This window comes from Mastacembelus armatus, chromosome 13, assembly GCF_900324485.2.
Source record: "Mastacembelus armatus chromosome 13, fMasArm1.2, whole genome shotgun sequence".
NCBI lineage: Eukaryota > Metazoa > Chordata > Actinopteri > Synbranchiformes > Mastacembelidae > Mastacembelus > Mastacembelus armatus.
The window spans coordinates 2,487,729-2,506,337 of record NC_046645.1 but is presented as its reverse complement, the minus strand read 5'-3'; the positions used below and the strand labels follow the sequence as shown (position 1 = coordinate 2,506,337).

The 18,609-nt window shown below is 41.0% G+C and overlaps 3 protein-coding genes across 4 annotated transcripts; 2 read left to right on the top strand and 1 right to left on the bottom strand.

Annotated features, from left to right (window-relative positions):
• Positions 1–996: 996 nt before the first annotated feature.
• Positions 997–8,823, top strand: fam118b (family with sequence similarity 118 member B). The gene is made up of 8 exons (XM_026294105.2): positions 997–1,525; positions 1,991–2,080; positions 2,337–2,589; positions 5,687–5,914; positions 6,673–6,801; positions 7,003–7,300; positions 7,974–8,039; positions 8,326–8,823. Exons 2-8 carry the CDS (start codon positions 1,998–2,000, stop codon positions 8,466–8,468), a joined length of 1,200 nt encoding a protein of 399 aa, XP_026149890.1. The 5' UTR covers positions 997–1,525; positions 1,991–1,997; the 3' UTR covers positions 8,469–8,823.
• A 438-nt stretch (positions 8,824–9,261) lies between these two features.
• srpra (SRP receptor subunit alpha) lies at positions 9,262–15,783 on the bottom strand. Of its 2 annotated transcripts, XM_026294083.1 has the most exons (15): positions 15,700–15,783; positions 15,478–15,610; positions 15,084–15,167; positions 14,798–14,961; positions 14,455–14,612; positions 14,210–14,369; positions 13,806–13,956; positions 13,574–13,692; positions 13,334–13,455; positions 13,169–13,255; positions 12,682–12,854; positions 11,616–11,829; positions 11,226–11,389; positions 10,524–10,622; positions 10,252–10,380 (listed from the first exon to the last, which is right to left on the bottom strand). In XM_026294083.1, the coding sequence occupies exons 2-15, from the start codon at positions 15,598–15,600 to the stop codon at positions 10,252–10,254; spliced, it is 1,947 nt and encodes a 648-aa protein (XP_026149868.1). In that variant the 5' UTR covers positions 15,601–15,610; positions 15,700–15,783. The 2 variants fall into 2 exon arrangements, with proteins under 2 accessions (XP_026149877.1, XP_026149868.1); XM_026294092.1 differs by lacking the exon at positions 15,700–15,783 and having other exon boundaries at positions 9,262–10,380; positions 15,478–15,600.
• Positions 15,784–16,454: 671 nt separating this feature from the next.
• tirap (toll-interleukin 1 receptor (TIR) domain containing adaptor protein) lies at positions 16,455–18,480 on the top strand. The gene is made up of 3 exons (XM_026295027.1): positions 16,455–16,640; positions 16,907–17,500; positions 17,714–18,480. The coding sequence occupies exons 1-3, from the start codon at positions 16,634–16,636 to the stop codon at positions 17,884–17,886; spliced, it is 774 nt and encodes a 257-aa protein (XP_026150812.1). The 5' UTR covers positions 16,455–16,633; the 3' UTR covers positions 17,887–18,480.
• Positions 18,481–18,609: the final 129 nt, after the last annotated feature.

The window sequence follows — 18,609 nt, the reverse complement described above, 5'->3', positions numbered from 1 at the left end:
TGTGTACATTCTGTAAAGTTTGGAACATAATGTCAGTGGCACCATTTGCAGAAAGTAATTAGAAACTGTAGGGCATCTGCTGTATGGCATCTCTAATGTGACATGTGCTCTGTATTTTGGAAACACCACACAGCACAGTGTGTGTACCCAGGCCACCTGCATCCATGGTACAGGTGAGCTCACTGTCTCAGGGTAAATATTTTCTGTACTAAATAACTATCAGCACTCGGACGCAGCTGTGGGATCCATAAAAGTGTCTTCACCTGGACTGTGCTTTAACTATGCTAGTGGTAGGACTGCACTGGGACACCAACTGTACCACTATCAAGGTGCTTCAAAATAGCATTGTATGTTGCTTTAAAGCTTGTGAGCTCACATGCTGTACATGCAGTATTATCTGTACATTATTAGTAAATGCCTGACACAAGAAAACAGTCCTCAAAGTGCAGTTTTCTTTTTTTAACAGGAGATGGCAGGCTATGGTAGTGTTGCTTCAGTGGTCTATGCTGACGTGTTCCTGCTTATCATGATACGGGGAAAATCACATATATGAGGTAAAAACTGCACAGATGTCAAAACAGAAACCCGCAGCGTGATATTAAATATCTAACTCCACAAATTTCGGAGCGATGTCATGGAGCAAGAGAAAAGTGGTGCGTAAAAGACAAAAATGCGCAGCGTGTCGTTCAGCCTGGTGTCTTACCCTTGGTGACGTCACACAGGACCTGGCTCTTTGCTACGTTCAAATGCTCCTTGTAAATCTCCATTTCCTAGCTTTGAAAGTGTAAAAACATGACATGTCAATATTAATAAGAATGTGAATAATATAACATAAAACCTTTTTTTTTATCGTATATCTGTACCATTTGTAGGTCTGACTATTCCTTTTATTGCTTTTTATTTATAGATGATAATGATGGATGGAGTTTGCGTTGCCCTGTCTGCAAAGCGACAAATTTCCCATGCGGGACGACTTTAATTTTAGTTACTCGTAGAGCACTTGAAGGCATCATACCACTGGGATTACACCTTCACAGCCTGCGACTCCAACATCTCAGCTAAACTTAAACACAGACGGCCAATGTTTGGAGTCCGCTCCGGCACAGCTGAGAGCATTTCTGGTGCAAAACTTTACCCGGGAGGAAATCAAGTGCTGTAATTTCCTTGTTTTAGGGAAAGAAACCACTCTCCATCTGATTACTCTAACGTTTCCCTCAGAATGACAAGAAAAACAGATCCAGTTCGGGCTTTTAACAACCACGGAGCTACCGCTAACTTAGCTTGAGACAAGAAACAAACCGACGTTAGCTTTAACGGTTATTATTGCCCGTTATGTTTTGCTGATACAGTAACGTTACCGGTTAACGACGCTGACGTTAGGTAACTAACGTTAACGCCGTCAAAGAGAGAAAAGCCTCCGAGTCAAGTCGATTTCCAGGCTCTTTAACGGGACCCACTTTGAATCAGAAGGACTTGTACTGACCAGAAACAAACACTGGACATCATCTTAGCAAACTACATCAAGGTAAGTAGCTTAAGGGTGACGTTGACCTTATCTTCTACCTTAACCTTAATATATTGTGTGAAATATCACTGGTAGTAGTCGCTTTTATGTTTGTGTAGAAAAGCATATGGTTTGTTGTTGGACATTATTTCTACTTTAATAGGTTAAAAAAAACAATAAACTTGGCAGCACCACTTGGTCTGTTGCAGGTTTTTAATAATAATAATAATAGCTCTATGGTAGCCTGGATTTTGAAACGGATTAAGTGATATAACTATAGCTAATGTTATATATTAAACATCAAGAAGGTTTTATGCTTTATTTCCTGTTGCCCTGACTGTTTATGTGAAGCTTTGCAAATGACAATAGACCAGCAGATGCATGTGACAGCCTTTAGTGTTCAGATCTGTTGGATTGCATCGCCTGTTGCTTGCTAACACAGTCTACTTTGGATGTGCCATGTGTTTGATCATGTTCCTGTGACAGGAGCTGAATGGCCTCAGTTGTGGCAGTGAAAACTGAGAAGCGGCCTGCAGCTGACACTCAGGATGCAGACTCAAATGCAAAAAAGCCCAGGTAAGCTCAAGTGCTGTTTAGGAGCCAGCTGCACTCACTGCTCATCACTCATTCATCGGTTTTGTCCACAGGGATGATTAAAGTCTTTGTTTTCTTAAGTTCTTCATTTTTGCCAGTCCTAAATAAATGCAGGTTTTAGTTTCACGCTGCATGCTAGTGTGCTTGAAAATGGTTTGTTTAACCTTCATGCTGTCGGAAGAATTTGGGAAGCACCTTCTTTGGAGCCATCATCACTCAATCTCTACCTGCCCCTAAGGAAACTGCTGCCCAGCCTGAAGACTAAGCGAGCCCCCGAGCTTGTCCTGGTGATCGGCACTGGGGTAAGCTCTGCGGTGGCCCCCCAGGTCCCTGCACTCCGCTCCTGGAAAGGCCTCATCCAAGCTTTGCTTGATGCAGCCAATGACTTTGACCTGCTGGAAGAGGAGGAGAGCCGGCGTTTCCAGAAGCACATGCAGGAAGATAAGAATCTGGTGCATGTGGCCCATGACCTCATTCAGAAACTTTCCCCGGTAAGGCTGCCTGAGATTTTTTTGCTTGTCTTTCCTTTTTACACCATCCTGTTGCACATGTACAAACACATGCCAGACAGAATGTCAGCTTATGCTCATTTTCTCAGCCAGGGACATTTTGTTTCACCTTCCAGGAACTGAGATAAGACATTTTAGTCCTATCTCTTTAAAAACCTGTTGCTTTTGGTATATGGGTTGTTTGTGGGGCTCGTTCTTAGAAATGAATTTGATCAACATCATCTGACTTTTTAGTGAGTTGACATTCAGTTGATCATACATGCAATACACAGACTGTTTTCATTCTCATTTATTGATATTTAAAAAAATCTGTGGATTCTACAGGGCTCCCTGGAAAAATCAAACCTGCATTGCACTGCTTTTCTATGCCCCAACAAAACAGCACAATAACTATGATTATAGGTTAGTTTGGCCTATGATTTTTTTTTTTTTTTTTTAAATTTCATTAACAAACAGAACCCTACATTACGTTACAGTTCAAACTTCCTAAAACTGTGTTTAGTAAAGCAGTGTCTACTTTTAAACATTGCGAAAACAGCAGGCAAAATGTCATTACACCGTGTGACAACAGAGGACAGAAACAAAAAGCTAAACTTGTCTGAGAGAGAGAGAGTAACAGACTTAAAAAAGAAAGCTTGGAGGGAATAGAAACAAGAGGAATGAACATCAGAATCAAGAAAGTCATGCTGGTGGTGAGGAAGATAAAAAATGCTGCATCAAAAGTTCTGATAAAATTGCTGTGCTTGTACGCTTGAAATGGTCACATTTTGTAGTGTGGGACCTTTTTTTGGACTTGACAGCCAAAAGTATAATATTTTGTCATAAATGCAGGACCAACAGGTAGAGCAGCAGGTTAACACCACCTGTAAATGAGGAACCATATCGGGCCATGTCTGCACAAACTGGCCACACAAATATTACAGAGTCCTTACACAGGGCACCACCATCCCTGAGGAGCTTTCACAGACATAGATCTAAAACTAATGATGCAACTTGTTTAATTGTTTCCTATAGATTCAGACACAGTTGTTAATTTTGAGTGAGAATACAGTGATTCTCCTTCTTTTACAGAACCCCGCAGCTCTAAATCAGTTGGATTGTTACACAAATAGGAAACAAATTACATGAATAAAACCATTTTTGAGTTTCCCTATAACCCGGTCCTCCTCCTATTGGACCGGTCTGGTCTGGAGCGGGGCTGGCAGATGGGAGCCTTAATACCGTTTGCCTCCTGTGTTAGTCATGTCTCATCGCACCTTTGACATTGATAAAACATGCTTTGTTTCAGCCCTCAGCCTGTTGTCACAAAGGGAACAAACAGCGCTTTTATGGCTTTATCCATCGTGTTTATTTCAATCCACAGTCGTGCAGACACCAGCCCACTGCCGTTGGCTACAGGCACAGCAGGATCTAGCATGCTGAGGAAAAAAAAACAAGCATGGAATAATGTGAACCAGCAGCACCCCCAGCCCAGATTTTCCATTCAGACAGAGTTAGAACACAACCCAAACAGTAAGCATGGAGTAAGTTACAGCAGAGGATGTGAACGTGTAGCACTACACCTGAGTTAATGTAAAGAGCAGGAGTCTCTGCAAGTGTGAACTGCAACGTTAAAGAGCTAAATTCAACGCACCTTCATAAGCACAGGAACACATTTATTCAAGTGAGAATCTCATCCACGTCTTCCATTGTCATTACTTAAATAAACTGGGAATTTCAATATGTTCTCAGTCATTGTGAGGTTCTATTAGCAATATTAATATGTCCTAATATCAAAATACAGAAGAAAACTTTATGAGGATATGAGACCTGTACAAAATAATTCTAATAACAGTGGGGCTGAGTGTTTAACCTACTTTTCATGGGATTATGTATCAGATGGATTATGTGGTCTCTAAGGTAATGAGGGTAATCTTGAAGTAAACCCTCTCACACCTTAGAATTTTAGTTTGTTCACTCACTTAAAGCAAGAAATATAAACAGCTTTTTTCCATAGGATCAGCAGAAGAAATATGTGATCATCTGCTGATTGTCACTTTGGTATCGATCTTAGTTTTTCAAAGTTCTCTGTGTATTATTGGAAAAATAAACTCCCAAATAAACTGCTGATTAATCATAATGGCCGGTGGAAAAAGATGAAGCACTCTGATCTTTGTGTCGCTTTATTGTGGGCCTTTCCCAGTAGCAACAGACCAGAATCAGCATCGTTTCACACTGTTCAACCCATCTGATTTTCAAAGTATGACAGTCCAGGACAAGCATACAGCTGAAAAAAAACCCCCAAAAGTTAGTTTAAGATGAATATTTAGAAACCAGACTTGTTTACTTGCACGTCATTAGGTTATTACATAAGTCCTGTGGCGATCCAAGGACACGGTGATCGGGATGGGTGCTGTAGACACTAGATGAGGATAATGAGCTTCTTCCTGCGGAAAAGACTCCCGCTGTTTAGCCCATTAGAGCTGTAATCTCTGGAAGGCAGCAGAGCATTTCCCTGTGCTAGGATCACCTTGGTCACTGCATCCACTGCAATACCCTTTGCTATTCTTAGCTGCCTCGTTACAACGTGCTCTGCCAGGTAAGGGTGAGATTTAGACTGTGTAGCCTCAGTCCATAATCTTTTAGCAGACCCAGGGGGTATGAAAGGAAGATACTTCAAGAGCTTTGGACAGCATCGGAAAATGTGATGGAGATTTTCACACAGAAAAAAAAACATTTTATATCTTGACCAGATATTTTGAAGACTGCCACAGCCAAGAAGTCTGGGTTTAGAGTAAATTATACATATTTGTGTCCAAGGCTCAGTGGTCCTGTGATCGTTCTTTTTGGTTTTGTTTTGTTTTTTGTGACATAAGTTTTACTTCCTCCCACTTGATGACAGAGCTGCAGGTTATTTGCTTCACCTTCCATTGCAGCTGTTATCATACTACATTCAGTGCTGTGTATGATCAGGCAAACATTGTTCATCATTCACCACCCTAGACTTATTTTTTCATTATATTATGCATTAAAAATGTACAGCTCAACACAAAACAATATTAGCAGCTGTTTTTTATTATTCTCTATATTTTTTTAACAGAGAACAGGCAATGTGCGATCCACTTTCTTCAAGGACTGTCTATATGAGGTTTTTGATGATTTGGAGTGCAAGATGGAACATGCAGGGAAACATCTACTGCGCTCAGTCCTGCAGCTAATGGAGAGTGGTGCACTGGTCCTGACTACTAATTTTGACAATCTGCTGGAGATCTATGCAGCTCACCAGGGAACCAAGCTGGAGTCTTTGGATCTGACAGATGAGAAAAAGGTAAGCAGTGCTCAGACTTTTTTTTTTGTGTGTCACAATACATCCTGTCAGCTTTTCAAATGAGTGCAAAGGTCATTAAAGGTTGCACTAAAGTGAGCAATTTATGTTAGGCCACGGTCAGTTTGTTGGAGATTTAAAATTATGACGTGTTTTTCATTTCAAGTTGCATTTCACATATATTCTTATCTCAGATTGAATTCACTGGAGGTCTTATAATATATTATCCTCAGAGCGTTAGGTTGAACTCCCTTACTGCAGTGTAAGCTTTTATTTGAAACGTTTCGACGTTTCAGTGAAGTTCCTCGTTGGCCACTTTTGGAGAAAAACAGATAATGCTCTGACCTGAAAGAGTCTGACAGGTGGAAGGAGGTTAAAGTTCTGGCCATTACTCAGCTCCTGTCCAATTTTATAGATTGAACAATATTTGCTTTTAAGACTGAGCTGAAAAGAAAGCGGGTGGTCACCCAGTAAACATAGGTGTGTTTCACTGCTAACAAGCTACTTTGCAAAGTCTCAGCTGCCCAGTCAAAATAAATTGCAGTATGTCTCAGTTAATCCACAGTTCCTTTGATTATTTGTTACTTATTTGTAAGTTTTCTTGAATGACTGTCTCCTTGCCTCTCAGTCCTGGTATTTATGCCTTGTCTCCATCAGGGCTAATATCCTCTCACTGCTGTTCAGTGATTTTTACTCCCTGCCCAGCCAGAACTGGATTGAGTGCAGTGGACTGTTAAGTGCGTTTGTGTGTGTGTTTCTAGGTGTTGGAGTGGGCTCAGGAGAAACGGAGGTTAAGTGTTCTGCATATTCACGGTGTTTACACAAACCCCAGTGGAATTGTGCTGCACCCTGCTGGATACCAGAATGTACTGAGGAACACTGAAGTTATGGTGAGCACTAAAATTGTTCTATATTGTTTTTCATTTGGTGTCTTTACAATGCTTTAATTTGTAAAAATGTACTATAATTTACTGTATACTTAAGTACAAGTTGCAGTTTTTATGAAACATCGCCTCTGTCCCTGCACTTTGAATCAGTTGAAATAGTAGCGTCTGTGAAGAGTAACAACACAATGCTGCTGGTTTCAACAGCGTGAGATCCAGAAACTGTACGAAACCAAGTCATTTGTGTTCCTTGGCTGCGGTCGCACAGTAGACGACACAACCTTCCAGGCTCTGTTCTTGGAGGCCGTCAAACACAAATCGGACCTGGAACACTTCATGCTTGTGCGACGAGAGGACGTGGGCGAGTTTAAGAAACTACGTGACAACATGCTGGACAAGGGCATCAAGGTCATCTCCTATGGAGACGAGTATGCCGATCTGCCCGAGTACTTTGAGAGGCTGGCCAATGAGATCTGCAACCGTGATGTGTCTGCCAATGGCTGTGGTAAGGAGGATGAAACCCAATCAGAGTTCATTTGTGTGCCTATTTGTAGTAGAGTACATGTTATGCACATCAATTCAGATCAAGTCTTTCAGCACATGATTTTGCCTTGGATTGATTTTTGCATGTGTGGTGGGTTCAAATTGTTTTAAAAGTGCACTCCATTGACTTTTACACAGTGAGATCAGTCTAGTCATCACAATCGGCACTAAACAACCCGTCAAAAGCAGTATAATTTCACATGTGGCTCTAGAGGAGCCTTCCAACGTTTGAAAACATAAGTAATTATGGGAAATGTGGGATCCCGTGTTTTTGGAGCTCGTCCTGTACTAGGAACTAAAAGTCAGAGGATTTCAGTCAATACAGCTTTGAGTCCCCTGATTTATTAAAGGCACAATACTATCACTAGTGTATTGGTGTATTCAAGAAAGGTAGCCAAGATGAGGCTTTCTAACAAGAGACAACTAGCCTGGACGTGGAGGATAATTGTGAAGTTAACCTGTTGAAGAGAAGATTTAGGGCACAAATAAATAAACACACATTTAGAAGTCTTAGTTTCACAACAGACGTTTTCTCTCAGTGCATGATCTTTGTATATTTCAGTGCAACAGATCTGACCAAGTTGTTAGGTCTCCTTTATGAAGAGAGCCTGTTTTACGGTTGTCTTTTTCTACAGGGTCTCCCTCGCAAAATGGGGAGGAGCAACAGAACAGCTGTAACACACAGAAAAGCCTCCTTCAAGGTTAGGACTGAATGCTTCCCTTTGACTTCAGCCAGGGGCCACTTGCAAAAGACATTTCAAGAAAAATTTAAAACTCTGGCAAAGGCCCTCGTTTTCTTACTGCATGCTGGTAGATGGAAAAAAAAAAAAAAACCCCAGTCTCTTCTTGAGTGTTAGTATCAAAAGACCAGTTGCTACTCCTTTTTTGACTGCAGTAGTGCATGCGTGGCAGTCAGTGACAACATTTTTGTTGATGCTCTTTGTTCTTCAACTGTTCTCTCAAGTCCCTTCTTTCTTTTTACCCCAGACCATCACTCTGGACAGGCACAGATTTGGGATCAGTTTCAATCATTTACCTCCAAAGCTCTGTCAAGAGATCAGTCTACTTTGAGTAGTACTCAAGTCTCATTTCAGTCAATGGATTTAGGAATCCAGGAACATTATATATAGGCAATGGGAGACCTAAAAGCTGTTGTCAGTATTTTGAAGGTGTCAATTTTGTCCCATTTAACATTTTTAAATTATTATTTAAAAGGGAAGTTTAAGGTGTAGTGTCATTGCCAGTACCAATGTAGCTCCCACTACACTGTATTTAAATGTTACTCAACATCTGGGACGCTAGATGCCAGTTTTGAGTATGCAGATGATGAAACGTGTTCTCATTTCAACTTGACACAACGGTAGATCTGAGTCCACTGACTGTTACTTGGATTAAGATGTACATTAACAAGAATGTAGTTGAAATCTGCATCACCTTCACTCACCTGTTCGGAAAACAGAAAATTGCAAGCTGTAACGCACATGTCATACTCTAGAAAAAGTATTGTGTTTTGTAAGGATCGGTCATGCTCAGCCCTAAAACCAGGAACACTTGATTTGCACACTACTGGGAGAAGAAAGGGTATGGATGATTTCTTGGTTTTGCAAACACATGTTTTGGTTTTTTTTTTTGGTCAAATTTAAGTTTAGAAAAGTACGTTTTCATAGCATTTGTGCCAGTAGCAATCACTTTGCCATACATGTACTGAAAGTAAAAACAATTGATCTTTGTAAGCCTTTTTTGTATTTTTAATACTTGCACATTTTCTGACCTTGTATTTATAATTACTATTTTCAAATAAAGCTTTTGGTATGTCTTTTGTCCTAACATGTTTTCATGTCTAAATGTCTAATGATGATTGGTATAGATGTGTACTGAGGCCGACACCCCTTGCACCTCTGCAATGTATGACAGGACAAGTTCTACTTTACATGCTGTCATAGCATATAGCAGCTTTATTTAGAAATTTTAACATTCCCATAAATTAAATCTCCTTGGCTCTCTCATATTACATATCACAAATTAAAGGGGGCTGGAGAAATTTAAGACTCATATGTCCTCTTGTAAATAGAGTCATATAGAGTGGAACTCTGGGAGATGACTTCACTTCATCTGAAACTCTTGTACTGCAGTTGTTGATGTGTTTTCCCATTTACAGAGGATGCACCTTGATTGAGCCTGGTCTTTACTTCTCCAAGATTTATTTTTTAATTTTTTCCACACGGGAGTGCAGCATCTACTAACCTGACAAGTGCTGGTATTCATACCAACACTATGACTGACTGTAAATGGATTCAGAATCCTCCTCCTCCTCACAAGGAGTGCTTTCTGACAAGGACTGCTGTACTCTTGGAAGTCTTAAGACAAGAGACAGGCACTATGGTCACTAAACCTTCCTCAGGCAAAGGCAGTTGCTGAAATGTCACATGCAGCGAACCTTCACAACCTGACCCCATTTACATGAAGAGGGAAAAACTGACACACCAAATGCCAGGTGGGGATTTTTTTTTTTTTTTTTATATATATATATGTATAAGTCTTTACTGTGTAAACCAGTAAATGGATGACATTTACAGCCTAGGTCCACTTAGTCAGCTAAAATGTCATTTGGATTTGACTTCACTGTTTAAAATGTCGGGCTGATTTGAGGTACTTTTGGCCAGAAAGTTAAGAAATTATCCAACGGTAGGCTCCTCTGGATTTGTTCCAAAAATGTTCTATCTTCCGAAGTGCACACTTGTTCTTTACTAGGAGAACAGTCCTGTGCGTGACATGATGTCTTCATTTGACAGAAACTAGAGGCAGGACAGGGATACGAGAAACACAGGCAAGCATGGGCTGGAACATCTCACGGCAGCATGGCAAAGTTGGCTTCATTTGCAACGATGGATTAAGAGCAGAACATGCAGCCACTTAGGCCTTCATCAGGGCACTGACCACAGCGCGGGCGTTGAGGCTGCGCAGGTCATTGTAGGTCTGCCCTGTGCCCACAAACACAATAGGCTGGCCTGTGATGTAGGTCATAGAGATGGCAGCTCCAACCTGCAGAGGGGAGGGGATGACTCATGAGTACTATCTGCTTTCTTACTACTCACTTATTCATAAAACATCCCCAGACACATCATCAAGAGGTTACTTCCCGTGATTAAAGCCAGACAGAAACATAGCGAGTAACATTCAAATACCTTGTCATCAATGGTGTCGAACTTGGTGAGAACAATCCCATCGATGAGGCGAGGCTTATCAGACATGGAGTGGTCTGCCAGAGCCTGATTGAATTTTACCTGAGGACAGAACAAAGCAAGAGATCAAGGGGAAAACTGATTACAATAAGTTAATATGTATTTCCACCTCCCTGGTTACGAAGTGTGGAGGTGGAGAAAACACAGACTGACTAGAGAACAGGTTACTGGAGCAACACTGCCCTCTGCTGGAGAGGTTAAGAACAACAACTCCATTTTATTACTGTTAATGATACTGATCAGGTGGGAAACACTGTGGCTTGGTGGTTAGCACTGTTGCCTCACAGCAAGAAGGTTCCATCAGGGGCCTTTCTGTGTGGAGTCTGCATGTTCTCCCTGTGCTTGTGTGGGTTTTCTCCAGGTACTCTGGTTTCCTCCCACAGTCCAAAAACATGTATGTCAGGGTGCTTGGTGACTCTAAATTGCCCACAGGAGTGAGTGTGAGTATCAGATCCCTGTGACTCTAAATAGGAATAAGTGGGAATAGATAATGGATGGATGGATACTGATCAGCACAGGAGCCTCTGGTCCTTGCACCTAAAGAGTGAAGGTAATGTATGTCTTTTGCCTCAGTGTCAGTCATCAATTACATTTCTTCATATCCTGATTTACGCATAATGTGTTTGAATTTCTCAGGTGTCTTACCAGCTGGTCAACTGCCTCGTTGCCCACCAAAGCCTCCCCAACAAACAGCACTAAGTCGGGCATATTGACTGCAATAAGTTTGGCCAGGGCTGTCATCAGGGGGGTGTTGTCCTGCATTCGCCCAGCAGTGTCCACCAGCACCACATCAAAGGCCTGGTTGCGGGCTGGAGGGATGACATACAAAAGGTATGTAAGTGATCTTACCATAGGGATTATGCTAGTCATTAATGGAAAAGGCCTTTTTGCAATTTTTTGTAACACCTCATCAGTACAAATGGGGCACAGCTTTAGAATCAATAAGAAAACACAGATCCATATTTTAGATCTTTTGAAGCTGACCTCATGTTTGTGTTTGCCACAAATCCTATCAAAGGAAAGAAAGTATTTTACCATAGGCAATGGCCTCCATGGCAATTCCTGCTGCATCCTTCCCATAGCCCTTCTCATACAGCTGGACTACTGGCCGACCTCCATGCTGCTCTGGAGGATGAAGAGAGTTCAGGCGGCGCTGATGAGTGCGGAGCTGCTCCACTGCTCCGGCACGAAATGTATCACAGGCTGCAATCAGCACTGTGAAACCATTCTCTATCAGCCAGAAGGAGATCTGAACCAAGACAGAGAAAGGTCTGGTTCAAACAAACACTGACAGTGGAAAGGTTACACTCAGCTAGAGCTGGGCAAACACTTTTTCTTTCTTTTGGCTGCTCCCGTTGGGGCTCGCCACAGTGAATCAATTGATCTGCATGATTAATTTGTTTTACACCCTTACAGCCTTTACTGATGCAACCCTTCACATTTACTCAAGATCGGGACCCACACTGAGACCGCACTGGCTTGTGCAACCTCAGTACTTCTACCTTCCAAGGCAGTCTCCCATCCAAGTACAAACAAGGCCCAGCCCCGCTCAGCTTCTGAGATCTGACAGGATCTGGCACTCGCAGAACGGTGTGGCCACAACTGGGCAATCACTGAATATTGTTTATTATTTTTCCATATTTAAGAACAGTTTTTTTCATTAAAGAAGCAGTAGGAAAGGCACAGTCATTTACTGGACTCTACAGTGGTAGATTTTGGGTGCATTTACACTGATAACATGAACTATCTTACTCCATCACAGAGCTGGTTAAATAGAAACTTCCATTCACCAAGATTTAGGCCAAGTGTAAAACTTTAACAGTACAGGGTAAACAGCCAACCAAGGAGGTATTTCATCAAAAATTCAAATGTAACCTGTAATGCACTTTGCTCCAAAGAATTCAGTACTCTCTGTGCACCATTTCCTGCGTTAGACTAAGAAAGCTACACCTGACCTCAAACTGTCTCAAACAGGCCAAACGTAAACAGTTAGGCCACAAGGCTATAACTGGCTGTGTCTGTGTATAAACAGGCAGCAAATCCCAGAAACAATAAGAAAAATGATGGATTTTGTCATTACCCTTTCACAATGACAACTGACCTTGGCCAGATTGGTGGACTTTCCAACCCCATTGACACCACAAAATGTGATGACAAAGGGCCGGCGCTGGCTCTGCGCCTCCATTACGTCTCTCAGAATATCCACCCTTCGCTTGGGCTGCAGGATCTGCACCAGCGATTCCTGCAGGGCCTGCTTCACAGTTGAGGCCACAGCTATAAACACATGTGCAAATAAGTTACTCTACACAAGAAGGCTGATCATCAGTAATTCAAGAAAAAGCTATACTGCAGACTTCAAGCTGCAGGTAATAAAAGTCAACAGCTGAAACAAAGTTTGGAGTGAGTGACAACCTGATAGAGGGTTTTCTGTGCTAATCATACAGTCAGCATCAAGGACAATGCATTAGGCCTTCAAAGAAGGACATATGGAACTAGTAACTAATCCTTGTACCAAATGATAACCTATTATAGAAAATTGGTGAGGATTTTAGGAACTCTCATTTGAGTTCGTAAAATGAATTACTTACTGGTGAATGTGCCCATGACTTTGCCCTCCAGTTTTTTGGCTACAGAGTCACAGAGCTGGGAGGCAATTTCGGCTGCTACATTCTTTGCTGTACACAGATAAGAGAGTAGAATGAATAGCAAACAACACACACTTACATCTGGGAGAGAAAGATATAATATCATACCAATGAGGTGGTCCCTCATCTTCTCCAGCACTGGCTCCATGTCCTCGTGGGTCAGGCTCTTGGAGCCCACTAGGCCCTTCAGCATCCCAAAGACTCCCCCCAAACGACCACCCTTCTTGGAGCTGAGAAAGACAAAGAACTTGTGGAACGTGTTCACAGTGCACCTTACATTTCAGACAAGTGTATATATATATTACACCGTTATTAAACAGTAATAACAAATCAAAGAACCACTCTTACTTTGACTTGTTTGCTTCACTGACACCCACTCTCTCATCTTCCTCCTCCATCTCCTCTTCTTCACTGGACTCATGGTCCACAGGCAGCAGGTCTCCCACCATAGACTGTACCTGCATCCCCTGAAACACATTCAGCACAATTTGCCATCACACCTTTAATTTTAATAATCTATGTGACTATAACGTATGTCTCTGTAACCAAAGCCTCATAAGAATAGAGTCAAGTTACATACTGGGTCAGTTTGCGCTTCCTGGTTCAGTTCGCCACCACCGGGGGAAGTGTCTCCATTCCTTTCGCTGTAGTCCAGGTTCTTGGTGCTGCTACCACCCATGTCCCAAACACGCATTTGTTTCTCCCTTGGTTTCTGAGGCTTTGGAGACTTACTACAACAACATATTAGAAATAAACAATTAGACATGCTTTTATACTGACAGACTGCCCTTTTAACTGTTCTAACATTGAGATCATTTAAATACATATTAGGACTTATAATATTAGAATTGATGGTACGTATTGGATAAAATTATAAAAACTATGGTTCTTACTGTAACACAGTAAGTTTTTATTACTGTATCATTATTCATTTATTTTCAAAATGTTTTTAAATTGTCTTGCATGACATTTCTTTTCTCTTACCTGGGTTTTTCAGTAGGTGCTGTTCGCTTGCGAAAGAATTCCTCTCTATTCTTCTGGATAACTTCCTCCAGAGTCAAGCCCTGGTTACCATTCTCAGCCCTCTTCTGCCCAACGGACAAGGCCTTGGCTTGATCACCTTTAGCAGGCTCAGCTGCGGGAGCTAGAAAAGAACGTCAGGGTTGAGACTGAACTGATATTAAGAATTAAAAGATCTTTTAAAATAAACCACCTCCAGCAGCACATACCCTCCTTTTTGTTTTTATTCTTCTTGCCACCCTGTTCTTTGCCTTTGTCCCCTCCCTTCTTCTCAATCATTGACCCCACAGATTTTTGAGATTTAACGGACTCGTCGAAAGTCCGCATATAAGAAGGGCGCTGAGTTTTGCTGCCCTCCTCCGCCTCTCTTGTGGTAAACGTTCGGTGTATTTATCAGCATAAACAGGACCAGAAAGATTTTGGTTAGTGAAGCATCTTTACTTTACTTTCACTGAAGACAACATCTAATTCTCATTGGTCTAGTTTTCAAAATAAATACTATGACATGCTCAGCTCTTCATCATCAAAGCAGGAGAACCTGTCTGTCTTTACCTAAGAAGCTTCTTGAAGTCATTATCAAATTCAAAGCTGCTGTTGAGAAGCTTCAAAGCTCCCTTTTGCTCCAGCTCATTCTTGTAACGATCCCTAAAGTGAAGCTGAACGTCATCTATGAACTTGTCCACATATGTCAGCGTCAGGATCTTTTGAAAACCCACCTGGACACATGGGAAGAAAAAAAAGCAGAATAATAATTATCATCAGCATGTAAAATAACATCACATGCTAACTAAATGTGCAGCCCAACACCTTGGATTTCAATTTATTTGGTGATACTTACCACAAAAATCAGCTCAAACTCATTGTCGAGCTTGTATTTAAGACTCAGGGCCTCATGAGTGAATGAATTCTTCCCACTTCGCTCCTGCAACATCAGACATTGTCCATATGTTAGCCAATGTTAGCTATGTTTGCTAAAGCTAAAGCTAACTCTGTGTTTTCTTGTGTCGACATTACATCGACCCCCAGCAGACAAAGTCACAATAATTGTCTTTGTTTATTATACATTTGTTTATTCACGCTGCACATTTCGCGTCTGTGCTGCACTGACGTTGCGCAATAAGCTAGCATTTACTATTAGCATTAGCATTAGCCTTAGCAGCTCGAGCCGTATCGAGGTTTTTGTAAAAAAAACCGGACTGGTCTGAGGACTTAAAGCAGACTTTAGGTCTCACCTGAAGGATCACGGAGCGGATCAAAGCGTTGACAGGCCCCGTGAAGGATTCAGTGACCCCGGCTCCCTGAAAACACCACAGTACTATCCCCCCTTTGCTGAAGATGGTGAAGAAGTCTAACATCTTCGCGTATCTGAATTTAAAAACACACACAGAAAGATAAAGGAATGAGCCCGTAAACTTTTAAAGCCGCGTTGGTCTGCTCAAACAATTCAGCCTTACCAAATAATACTTAAATAGATAATAAATCCGCCACCACAAACTGTTTCAGACACGTCAGATGCAGGAAGTGAAGCTCACTTCCGGGAATGTTTTTTTCTTAAATTTCGCGCCTGCGCGGTTTGATAGCTTTTTTTATTATTGTATTAATGATTATACCGAGTAGGTATAAATAAGAAGATTCACCCCTTATCATCTCTAAGTATAGTTTTCATCTTAGGAAAAATTAAAATATATTGAAATATAATGTAAAAAAAAAAAAATTTAAAAGCGTAGTTTTAATTACCTGCTTGTTAGAAAGCCACATTAAATCATATACAAACTTTCCGTAAGGTCAAAATCTGCCATTATCTGTTATCACTCTACAGTGGGCTGCAGGGACTAGTTTGTTACTGAGGGCATCTTTTTTTAGCAGGAAGTGAGAAGTGGCTGTGGACGTTGTGTCTTTGCATAGATTATGATGCAATGTTATTCTGTGGGCAAACTTGAGATCTACAAAGTCCTGAACACTTTACCTAAAAGCTGTCAGATGGTAAATGTCATATAAAACACTAGGTATAAAACACAATAAAATCATTGATTCAGGTGTGCTGAATTTCATTTATTTGTGTTTTTGTCCATTCATATGCCTTAGACAAAGGGTTAACTCTGCTCATTGAAGGATAAATTATGAAACACTTTGCATGTGCGATTTGACTGGATACTTGAAGCTTCACATTGAGCAGTTATAGACTTCCTCTTTTTCTGACAATGTCAGTCACAGTTGGCAAAGATTTCACTTTGTCTTTGTGGCATTCAGTTACTGTCACTGGATAACGTTATATTGCTGCTATCGCTGGGTATATAAGAACATTTATACAGTAAATGTGACCAGCAAACATTTGTTTACCAGAAGGATTTTGGAAAGAACTAGAACAGACATGATGATGATAACAACATGCATGGTAAGTTACCATTTCAGCCATTTATTTTTCATGTAAAGCTCATCTTTATCTCTTAGAATATATTTTAACTATAACTAGTGTGTACTTACTTTCTTTTGAATTGTGAGCATTGGCAGTAAATCAAAATAGTTTACAAACAGAGACTGTTGACTGAGTTATATTTTGTTAATGATTCACTCGGTTTTGTGATTTATATCTTGACTAGGAGGAATTCACGGATGCTAAAATATATAAACAGACATATAAAGAGTCTTTTTTTGTTTCAGGTTGGCTCCAAAAACTGTTGAAACCAAGAATATCTTTATCAACACAACAAGAACACGAAGCTAAAGTGACACGTGTTTCCTCTCTCGCTTTATCATCATTCTCTTCATCATCATCATCATCATCACCAGGGGCAGTCCCTTCAAAACCACAACAGCCGCAATCTGCTCTGAGCTCACAGCAGAGATATAATCTCAAATATGACTTGCTTGTGTGTCACAGCTCTGCTGATAATGACATTGAAGTGGCTAATCACTTGGTCTCATTCCTGGAAGCTTCACCTCAGAGCCTTAGGTGCTTTTTGTGGCACAGGGACGTCTGTCCGGGAGGTGCATTTTTCACAGAGTTCTGCCAGGCTGTGCAGGACAGCCACTTACAAGCATTGCTTATCACTCCTGAGTTCCTGCAGGAAGATACATGCAAGTACATGCTGCACCAGACTCTAGCAGAAGGGCCCATGTCTAATCGACTGATTCCCTTGGTCCATAACCTGGCCCACTCACAGTACCCTCAGGAACTGAAGTTCTGTATCTACATTAACCTGAGCAATAACACCAACCGAGGTTATAATCTCATCAACAGGACTGTGCTCAGTTGTAAGTAATGGAAAATAATAGTTTGTTGTTCTAGCTACATATCCAAGCTTCAGTTTAGAAATTCAGTTCAGTCATTTTAATATGATGTTCTTATCTCTCGACACATGTCAGATTAAGACATTAGTGCTTGTAATCTGCAACAAAATCACCAAGAGTTTTTGACCTTGAATTCTTCTGGAATAAAATCTAATGTCCTCTTGTTTTCTTCTCCAGACCTTGAAGACCTGGTTAAAAAAGAGAAGACAAATAATAAGGACAGCTGTAGCAAGAACTCTCAAAAAGATGGACTAATGTCAAACACAAACCCGGCTGAGACTTCAGGTCCACTGGAAGTGTTGCAGAAAAGCAATGAAAGCTTAAATGATGTTTGCTGTGGTCATCATTAGTAGTAACTAAAAAATCTAACCAAGGACAGGACACTGTGGTTAAACACAGCTGCTAGTGACTGAAAGTTTAGTGATTATTTTATCATTGTGTAAAAATGGAAAGTTGACCTGTAGTGCTGTTACTTAGAATTTTCCTCTTTTTCTCTCTTTTGTACTTGATCATCGCTGGATAAGGATACCCATAACACAAACAGGAAATGTTTTTTATAAAGGCTCAGAGGGGATGACTGTTTCCTGTATCTAGAGAAGTACAGTGTGACTGACCTAGTTAAACAGCAGTTTGCAATTGCAAATTACACACTGTAGGAATTTGCGTTCAAAGATTTACCTTGTAACCCAGAATTCATTGCCACTGCAGCCCATAATTTAAGTTTACAATAAAAGGAACTAAAGCACTTTGAATACATATGATCCTTGACAGTATGTTCGGATGAATGGCTTAGGATACAGCTTGTGTTTACCACCAGGTGGTGTATTTTCCTGTGTAATCCATTTGAGAGTGCTAGAGATGGTGGCGTGATCTCTGTCTTATCAGCACCGTGCTTATTTTTTAAGCTTTTAATTTTAACCAATATCATAACACAACCATGATTACTGTGACTCTATTTTTCCCCTGTCTGCCTGTGTGTTTGTATGAAAGAGAGAAAGTGAGAGTGCATGTAAAAGGGGACATCCACTAAGTGACATGACCTTTCTACTGGACTTCAAGCAACAATAGAGGAA

Excerpts from the sequence above, each read along its gene's own strand:
- srpra (XM_026294083.1), bottom strand. The coding sequence starts at position 15,600 with ATGTTAGACTTCTTCACCATCTTCAGCAAAGGGGGGATAGTACTGTGG. Across the intron at positions 15,168-15,477 it reads TCCGCTCCGTGATCCTTCAG|GAGCGAAGTGGGAAGAATTC; the intron begins GTGAGACCTAAA and ends CTGATGTTGCAG. Across the intron at positions 14,613-14,797 it reads GACTTCAAGAAGCTTCTTAG|AGAGGCGGAGGAGGGCAGCA; the intron begins GTAAAGACAGAC and ends GTTTACCACAAG.
- tirap (XM_026295027.1), top strand. Across the intron at positions 17,501-17,713 it reads CAACAGGACTGTGCTCAGTT|ACCTTGAAGACCTGGTTAAA; the intron begins GTAAGTAATGGA and ends TTTCTTCTCCAG.
- fam118b (XM_026294105.2), top strand. The coding sequence starts at position 1,998 with ATGGCCTCAGTTGTGGCAGTGAAAACTGAGAAGCGGCCTGCAGCTGAC. Across the intron at positions 2,081-2,336 it reads TCAAATGCAAAAAAGCCCAG|GAAACTGCTGCCCAGCCTGA; the intron begins GTAAGCTCAAGT and ends CCTGCCCCTAAG. Across the intron at positions 2,590-5,686 it reads TCATTCAGAAACTTTCCCCG|AGAACAGGCAATGTGCGATC; the intron begins GTAAGGCTGCCT and ends TTTTTTTAACAG.